Source organism: Solanum verrucosum, unplaced genomic scaffold, assembly GCF_900185275.1.
Source record: "Solanum verrucosum unplaced genomic scaffold, falcon-dt-bn FXZP01000118.1, whole genome shotgun sequence".
In the NCBI taxonomy this organism is placed as follows: Eukaryota; Viridiplantae; Streptophyta; class Magnoliopsida; order Solanales; family Solanaceae; genus Solanum; species Solanum verrucosum.
Genome location: NW_026020568.1, coordinates 190,857 through 200,021, shown reverse-complemented (window position 1 = coordinate 200,021; position 9,165 = coordinate 190,857). Strand labels below are relative to the sequence as shown.

General features: G+C 35.2%; 3 protein-coding genes across 3 annotated transcripts; all 3 read left to right on the top strand.

Moving 5' to 3' along the window:
* The first annotated feature begins 1,059 nt into the window (after window positions 1–1,059).
* Window positions 1,060–2,381, top strand: LOC125810555 (uncharacterized). The gene is made up of 2 exons (XM_049490030.1): window positions 1,060–1,478; window positions 1,773–2,381. Exons 1-2 carry the CDS (start codon window positions 1,103–1,105, stop codon window positions 2,225–2,227), a joined length of 831 nt encoding a protein of 276 aa, XP_049345987.1. The 5' UTR covers window positions 1,060–1,102; the 3' UTR covers window positions 2,228–2,381.
* Window positions 2,382–2,763: 382 nt separating this feature from the next.
* LOC125810563 (DELLA protein RGL1-like) lies at window positions 2,764–4,962 on the top strand. The gene is made up of 2 exons (XM_049490037.1): window positions 2,764–3,513; window positions 3,677–4,962. The coding sequence occupies exons 1-2, from the start codon at window positions 2,984–2,986 to the stop codon at window positions 4,902–4,904; spliced, it is 1,758 nt and encodes a 585-aa protein (XP_049345994.1). The 5' UTR covers window positions 2,764–2,983; the 3' UTR covers window positions 4,905–4,962.
* Window positions 4,963–7,257: 2,295 nt separating this feature from the next.
* On the top strand, window positions 7,258–8,835 carry LOC125810435 (DELLA protein RGL1-like). Its single transcript, XM_049489921.1, has 2 exons — window positions 7,258–8,204; window positions 8,274–8,835. The coding sequence occupies exons 1-2, from the start codon at window positions 7,258–7,260 to the stop codon at window positions 8,833–8,835; spliced, it is 1,509 nt and encodes a 502-aa protein (XP_049345878.1).
* Window positions 8,836–9,165: the final 330 nt, after the last annotated feature.

Genomic DNA, 9,165 nt, shown 5'->3' with positions numbered 1-9,165 from the left:
TGATTAAATCGATTCTCACGATCAAAATAATAAAATTAAGGGATCAACAAGGTAAGTTTTCAACTAAATAATTTTCAAAACTACAAGTTATAAGCAATTCATAGTAAAATGACAAATCTAAAGTCAAATTACTTTTAAATTAAAAAAAACACTATATCCTTTTTGGGACATACAATAAGAAACTTATATGACACATAAATTAGGTAACGGAAAAATCTATGTTTGAATTGATAGATATTGACTCGCCATATAGTTCAAGCCCCAAATTAAAAAAAAAATTATCTTTCAAATTACTTAATAATATAAATATTTTTATTCAATCAATATACAAAAAAATAATAATCTCTTTTATGTTTTTTAATACTACCACCACTTTCATTATCGAAAGAGTCCCACCTTCACTTTGCGTTAGATTGAATTGAAACCTAATAAGACTATAATTAATACGTCAGCCAAAATCTTTTTTTGAAATTCAGATAATTCGTTATAATCTTTGTTGTGTCACCGTCTCTGTCCTTCAGATGAGTATTTTGTGGACCACACAAGAGATGTAAAAACTAAAAAAATTTAAAAAAAATTATTTTTAATTTGATAACATTTTCTTCCCTCTTTTTTTAATTTGGTGACATGACACGTCAACTTTCTATGACATTCCACCTCTTTAGTGTTTCCATATAAACAAACTTCTTCGTAAATTAGGTGACTGTCAATTTTTTTAAATTGCAATAATAATCTACCAAATATCTATTCTACACTTCTCAAAAATATATCTATTGGTAGTTGATGGGAAACAAATAAACAAATATTAGACCATATATCAATTATCATCAAAGCATCAAACTACATGTTGTCCCTTCCTAAATAATCTAAAATAAAGACTAAACTAATACCACACACATTATTATTTGATTTGTTGCATACAAACATTATATTATAATTATATTTATTTAACCTAACTTGATAGACATAGACATCGTGACAACCACTTCTTAGAATTTGTATTATTTTCAAATTCATTCTTCATGAACATATATAGTACTTATCTTCATATTTTTTTTCATATACAACAAGAATCCATTCAATTTTTTTCTAGTATTTTCTCATGGATTCTTTTGCAAATTTATTGAGAGAACCATTTCAATTTTTTACAACTATTCTTCTTAGTCTTCTTTTTCCTCTTTCTTTTCTTATACTTTCTAGGCTATCTGTTGCACATTATCTTATTGATCTTGTAGGTTATTCAACAACAGAAATTACAATTAATTGTGATTTACTAATCAAATTTTTTCTTCAAGTTAACCCTATTTTTCTACATGTTCTTGTTTCTATTATCAGTGTTGCTGCACTTTCTCATACCTTAACCGGTGGTACCTCTTGCTTTATCAAGCGTACCCTAGAGCCCGTCTCGAGACCGCGATTATACACTGCGTGGTTTTTCGTATGCATATTGCAAATTTGCGTTGGTTTAGGCATTGAAGGTACGTGTTGAGAATAGAATTTTGAATATAACGTGTTTTTCCCACCTTTCAAATATAAGTGTCAAGTCGATAAAATAGAAAATCAACAAGTTTTTTCGAAAATAAGTACATCCTTAAAACTTTACTAAATGATATAAGAAGTCAAAGGAGAGATAAAGAGTTACTCTATTATTTTAGCTACATTTATAATGTATGATATATTTAGTCGATGTGAGTCTAGAAATCGCATCGTGACACGTATAAAAAAACTTATTATTACGTATCGACGGAGTTTATTAATTTATGTTCTAACAGGTAGTATAGCTGCTGGAGTTGATGCTTATGAAATTGGTTATGAAAGGGGATTTTTGACAAGAGCTATATTCTTCTTGGGACTAAATGAGACAATGTTCTTTTGGTCCAATATTTTTGTGAAGCCAGTGGTGGATGACACAGTTTTTGGCATTCTAAGGGAGAATAAATGGATTGAAAAGGCAGCATTGGCAATGAGTTTTGGTGGACTTTGGTGGTGGAGATTGAGAGATGAAGTTGAGTTTTTAGTGGTTGTGGTGGAGAAAAAAAGAGACTTATTGATTAGTATTGGATTGGCTGATTTTGTTGGTTGGTGGTTGTATTATTTAACTGTTACAATTGGTATGATCAAAATTGTGAAAAGTCTTGTTTGGGTTGTTTATGTAATGTTTGGTAGAAGAGTTGTTGATATTGACAATATTGTTGGTGACTCTAGGAACAATGATGAGAAGGTCTGAATTTGGACATATTGTATTTTCCTTTTTGTGTAATTTCTACTTTTGGTAGAGTTATTGAGTATGTCATACCCGATGTTTATACCAAACCACATGAATTTAATGTGGTTAAATGATGAATTGATATGAGAAAGAACATGTCATATGTTTATTGATTTGATGTAAATATTTCAGGGGCTTATAGCTAGTCCCTTGTTGTTTTGCGATTAATATTTTCCTTTCCATCCAAATATGTCACTAATTACGCTCTAATCTGTTTCTGATTGTAATTTTGCATTTGTCCATATGCATATATATATACATGATTGAAGTTTCTTTAAAGATGGAAACAATGGTAGTCTATTTGGGATGTGTATTCTTTCATCTGGACTCTTCTGCTTGTTGCCATGGAAACATCACACTGAACCAATATTTTAAAATGTGGCTTTAATCTCTCTATGACCAGGTTATCTTATTGGCTCCTCGATGTTTACACCAAATCGTATCAACTTATCATAGGTAAATGAGATAAAGTCTATATGCAAACATATGTCATTCATATATATTCATTTAGTGAAAACACTATGTATCCATAAGTTTTTACTCTCAAAAGAGTTCACTTTCACTATTGCCAAGCTCCCATAGCCATCAAAAGAACTTTACTCAAAATATATCCAAGAAGTTACATGGTGCTGCTTTTCAGACAGTACTCCTGAAAGTATAAAGCCATTCGAGGCTACTTTGTTAAGGGTACCACTAATTCGTCCTGGAGTTTAGACCATGACCAACGTCTCAATCTCCAAAAATGATATTTCTAGTGATTTCCAGGATGATCAGTTTCATCTTAAAGGATATGAGAGAAGTGAATTAGTGGTCAATGGCATTGAAGAAGATTGTGTAGATATTGATTCTCTTTACTCCATTTGTGGCCTTAACAATGAAGAGAATACATCTGATGAACAAGTTAGAAGCAACTTATTGGAAGATCAGCAACAAAGTCTATCAGATTGGACGCAAAATCATTTCCCCACCAACACAGTCATGCCCTTGCAACCGGTCCAAATCCAATCCACTATTGAAGCACCAAAGAATGATGATTTCCGGCCTCAAGTACCAGAACCTGGCAACTCTAGCAATGAAAAACCAAAGCCGTTTTCATTAGCATCTTTGGAGCTACTGAGCAATTATGGCAGACTGAGCAAGAAATCGAGCGAGGAAAACTTGAGCTCTAATGCACTAAGTTGTGAGGCTCACTTAGGTAACAGCAACAAATTGCCAATGGAAGAGATCTTGAGGGCTGCTGGAGAAAGGTATTGCCAAAATTGTGTGACTATCTCACCTTAAAGTTTAAGTTTTTAGATCTTTGCATACCCTGATCGATACCATGTTGAAGTATGCGACCATGTCATCTAAAAGTTTAAGATGTTAGAGCGAGCACACTTTTAATTACTTGATCATATTATGTCTGAACAGGTACATACAGTACTCCACCCAAAGGCTAGATGGTCTTTCTATGTTTATCCACCCTTATGGTTCGGCACTCTCAGGCCTTTGTATGGAGGAAACAAGGGACGTGGAACTTGTCCACCTCCTCCTAGCTGCAGCAGAAGAAGTGAATAATCAGCAATTCCATCTAGCTAGCAAATTGATTTCTCGTTGTATGAGGGTGGCATCTGATTCAGGTAATCCAGTCCAGAGACTTTCTTTCTATTTTGCTAAAGCTTTAGAAGAAAGGATTGATCGATCAACTGGAAGATACACATGTACGGATGAAGATCGCCACCTCAAGTATATAAAAACTATGTCATTAGGTACCAACTCTGCATTCTTGACTTGCCACCAACTAATTCCCTTCAGTCAAGTGATGCAATTTGCTGGAGTTCAAACAATTGTTGAAAATGTCAGAAGCGCAAAAAAGATCCATTTGATTGATTTTAATATCAGAAGTGGAATTCAGTGGATAGTCTTGATACAAGCTCTTGCAGAAAAAGGTGACAGTCCAATTGAACTTCTTAAGATAACTGCAGTTGGAAGCACAGAAAAAGAGAACTTTGAAGTAACAAGCAACACATTACACAGTTTTGCCAAGTCCTTAGGTCTTTCATTTTCATTTGATATAGTTTTTGTCTCGGGCATGAAAGATTTCAAGAAAGAGTCAGTCAATATTAAAACAGATGAGACTGTGGCTGTTTATTGTAACTCTATACTAAGGACAATGCTACTAAGACCAGATTGTTTGGATAATTTGATGAAAGTAGTCAGAAGTATTGGACCAACAATTATTGTTGTTGGCGAAGTTGAAGCAAACCATAATTCACCATCATTTTTAAACCGCTTTATTGAGACACTTTACTTTTACAGTGCATTTTTTGATTGCTTCGAGGACTGCATGGATCGAGGCAGTCCATGTCGAACAACGATTGAAGGGGTGTATTTTGGTGAAGGTATTCGGAACATCGTGGCGGCTGAAGGTGAGGACAGGTTCACCAGGAATGTGAAGCTTGAAGTATGGAGAGCATTCTTTGCAAGGTTTGGTATGGTGGAAGAAGAGCTTAGTGAGTCAGCTTGGTATCAAGCTCATCTGATTCTCAAGCAATTTGCACAAGGCAGTTCTTGTGATCTTCAAAAGGATGGGAAAGGCCTCATTATTGGGTGGAAGGGAACACCAATTCATTCCCTATCCATTTGGAAGTTCTTGTAAGAAAACAATTTGCCTTATTGAGGAAACAAATAGGATGCTTACTTGCTCAGTTCAGTTGTACACCATTAACGGACCATAAGGCATCTCCAAGCTACCAAAATCTAGATTTTTTCTCTTAAACTCATATTTCTGGGATAGTGGACTTGTGGTACATGTTGTTCACCCTTCCTCCTTTGTTTTGAGCACCTTGTGAACAAAGAGTGGGCAGAAGAAATAGAGGTCCTTATTTAGAGTCGCATACTTCAAAAAGTGCGGGAGACTGGACATGGCTTGGTTAATAACTACTCCTATACCTTTAGATCGAATATGTTAAACTGCGGCATTACAATAGACACCTATGATTAGGCCTGAAAAAAAAGGAAGAGAAAACTTTGAAGTCTTATGGTCCCAAAAGGTATAACCTCATCACAAATACCATGCTTCTGGTTTATCCTTTTACCAAAAAAACATTCCCCAAATGAATTGAATTAATAAACTTCTTACCGAACAGAATATAAAATTTGGGAAGATTTCAGTCAATTTAATAGACTGATTCTGGACAGATTTGTGGGTTGGTGATGAATGTCAAAAATATAAGCTTCCCACTCTGTTTAACTGCTCAACTAAAAAGGTTGGTAGTATTGCTGAATTTCATTCTAAATCTGGTTAGCAGCTAAGGTTCCGGAGGAATTTGAACGATTGGGAGATAGAAGAATTTTGTCAGTTGCTTCAACAATTTGGATCAGTTTGTATTGATCAGAGTGGACATCCTGATTTGGCTGGAAAGTAAAGACAAGAAATATTTTTAGTTAAGAATTGCTATAGTATGTTGATAAAGACATGTCAGTGGGATAATTCCTGGCCTTGGAGGATGATATGGAAAACAAAAGCTCCTGTTAAAGTAGCATGTTTTGGATGGGTTGCAACATGGGGGTAGCTCAAAATAACTTGGAGAAGAGATGTTTTGACCTATGTAGTAGATGCTACCTGTGTCAAGAAGATCAGGAAGAAGTTAATCACCTTTATATTTTATTATTTTGATGGGTATATAATATACTGTACAAAATATTTGCGCTAAGCCAGTGCAACAGGCATAATTACAAGTTGTGCAAATCAGCCCAGTTGAGCATCTTTTTCTCCAGTTCAGATTTTCTAGAGAATGTTGGGAGTTACTCCTAACCCATCGTGTTATTACATGGGTGATGTCTCGGAATGTGAAAGGTTTACTGGAAGGATGGCAGTAGCATGCGATACCAAAAGAAATATAGCAGAGAACTATTTCATTGAGTATCTTATGGACAATATGGATGGAGCTGAACAAGGCTTGCTTTGAAGGACAGAGAACTCACATTTCTAGAATTAAGAATAGATGTTTAAAAAATTTGTCCTTCTGGTGTAAATGTAGCTTAATGGATAGTTTGAACCAGTATATAGAAGAAGAATGTAGTAGGCTGCTTTTTGTTATATGTTGTTTCTGTTTCTTTTCTTGTACCATCTTGGTACCATTTAATAAAATCTTTACCTTATCAAAGAAACAAAAGGTAACCATGACTAGCACACAGACAAATCCAATAAATAAGCCAATTTTCACAGAGTTCTTTATTTTAAGAAAAGAATCTTGAGGGTGGCCTTGTTAATTTTGTGCACAGGTTCTTGCATTTTTCTTTTTTTTGGTGAGATGTCCATTTGCTTGTCTGCAATTCATTTTTAGGTAGTCTTATATTTACTTCAACAGTTATCCGATTGTTATTCACATAACCTGTCACCATCTCAATTTAGAAAATGACTACCTAGCAAAAGTACAGTATGTCCAAAAGTAGGTAGGCTGAATTTCTTAAGAAGGGTCATACATCACAACATAAACCACATTGTCCTTAGTACCATGTCTTATTTTTTTCTTGTCCTTCTAATCTTATTAAACTCTAGAAAGCCAGCAATATTACTTTTTCATCTTAAACACAAAGATTAACAAGATATACAATTGCATTTTTTCTAGATGATAATAACTCTGTGAAACTAATTGATATTGCCAATTCTTTTAGAGGTTTACGTCACAGTCTGTCAAAATATTGTATTCAGCTGAATATGCTCTTTTTTATGAAGAGTCAATCTCTCAAAAGTTTCAAGTCGTCCCATCGTCAGCCAGCTGCACAGCTTTAATTTGTAATTATAAACTTGGGATTTGATGAAATATCAATAATATTACCTGCTGCTGATATCAGGAGGCACTTGCAAATTACTCTCAGTTCTGATATGACCAATCCCTTGTTTGTTCCATCTTGCATCATTCACTTCCAACCAAATCCCAGGGAGTGATGGCTCTATCAGAGGTTGTAGAGTAGATATTGCAAAGAGTTGAAATCACTCATCAGTTATGGAGGATTCCACAGATATCCAGAACTTCTGTACCAACTATGGGTTCTATCAAGAATATGCAGTCAATCAACAATTACAAGAAATGAATAAACAACAAGAAGAAATGAATGTGCATGCTGCCCATTATGCAGGTCAATTAAGTCTAGGAAAAATAAAGCTCAATGATCTAGAAACAGGAAGCGACGTGGACGAGGTACCTTTTCTATCTCCAGCTCCTTTTGAATTGCTGAGGAACAATCCGAGAAGTCGCAAGAATACTGAAGGAGTTACAGTTAGAGATGTGAACGGTGGAGCCAACGTGCACCAGAAGCTCTCAGCTACGCAAATCATGAGGCTAGCTGGAGAAAGATTCATCCAGTTCTCTTCCAACAAGTTCATCAACATAAACAATCTTTTGCATCCCTATGGTTCTGCTTTCTCAGACCTTTCTCCTGAAGATAATCAAGACGTAGAACTTGCTCAAATCCTCCTAGCTGCAGCTGAGAAAGTTTCTGACCAGCAATACGACCGTGCAAGGAAATTTCTGAGTCAATGCCAACTACTTGCATCAAACACAGGTAATCCTGTGCAAAGAGCAGTCTTTTATTTTGCACAAGCACTTGGAGAGAGGATCGATAGAGAAACAGGAAAATTAATGCCAAAAATCTGCACGGAAACAGATGAACTTAACAGTATCTGTGTTGCATCAAGATTCCACGCCTCATACGTAGCATTACATCAAGAAGTTCCATTCACCCAAATAGTGCATTTCACAGGAATTCAAGCCATACTAGAAAGTGTAGCAACGAAACCCAAAGTTCACCTAATTGATTTCCTTATCAGAACAGGGGTACAATGGGCATCCTTGATCCAAGCAGCAGCAGAGCGAAAAGACAACCCAATCGAACATATGAAGATCACAGTTATCGAATCAGTCAATAAAGAAAGAGTAATAGAAACAGGCAAGTCTTTAGAGAGTTTTGCTAATTCCTTGAACTTCCCCTTCTCATTCAAGATCATCTTTTTACCAGATAGAAACCAACTAACTGAAGACCACTTCGACATAAAACCTGACGAAGGGGTAGTAATCCATGCTGCATTCTTTCTACGAGCAATGATTTGCGTACCCAACTGTTTAGAAACTGCAATGAGAGTTGTAAGAAGGCTACAACCATCACTAATGGTAGTATCAGAAGTAGAGGCAAATCTTAATTCACCTCTATTCGTGAACCGATTCATAGACTCATTATTCTACTACAGTGCATTATTTGATTGCCTGGAAGATGTAATGAAGCGGGATGATCAACACAGGATGACACTAGAAGTGTCATACGGAGGAGGGATTCGGAACATAGTAGGAAATGATGGGGAGGAAAGGGTCATAAGAAGTGTGAATCTTGATGTGTGGAGATCATTTTTCAGGAGGTTTGGAATGGAGGAAGTAAAGCTGAGTAACACATGTTTGTATCAAGCTAACTTGATTATTCAGCAGTTTGCTTGTAGGAGTTCTTGCAGTGTGGATGTAAATGGAGGGTCTTTCATGGTTAGCTGGAAAGGGACTCCAATCTATTCCACTTCTGCTTGGAAATTCCATTGAGTTATACACTAGTGTACTCATCCGCGCGAATGCGGAATTAAATATATATTTAAAATAATTGATGTCGTTAATTTACTATTTTTCAATAAGAAGTGTATAAGAAAAACAGTACAAATAAAGTAACGATCTTGATGTTGTCTATTCAGAAATTGCTAGAAAGATATTTTCAAACTTTAACTTCTGCTTAACATTGCCAATAAAAAGAAGAAGCACATAAAAAGTATCTCAAGAAAAAGAAATTAAGTTGATTATATAACATTATATCAGAGATTATACTTTGCAATATATAGAAAATAAGAATTGAAACACATAATATAAAATAAAATGTAT

Coding starts and splice junctions, on each gene's coding strand:
- LOC125810555 (XM_049490030.1), top strand. CDS start 1,103: ATGGATTCTTTTGCAAATTTATTGAGAGAACCATTTCAATTTTTTACA. Junction 1,479..1,772: donor CGTTGGTTTAGGCATTGAAG/GTACGTGTTGAG, acceptor ATGTTCTAACAG/GTAGTATAGCTGCTGGAGTT.
- LOC125810563 (XM_049490037.1), top strand. CDS start 2,984: ATGACCAACGTCTCAATCTCCAAAAATGATATTTCTAGTGATTTCCAG. Junction 3,514..3,676: donor TTGAGGGCTGCTGGAGAAAG/GTATTGCCAAAA, acceptor ATGTCTGAACAG/GTACATACAGTACTCCACCC.
- LOC125810435 (XM_049489921.1), top strand. CDS start 7,258: ATGGAGGATTCCACAGATATCCAGAACTTCTGTACCAACTATGGGTTC. Junction 8,205..8,273: donor AGAGTAATAGAAACAGGCAA/GTCTTTAGAGAG, acceptor TTTACCAGATAG/AAACCAACTAACTGAAGACC.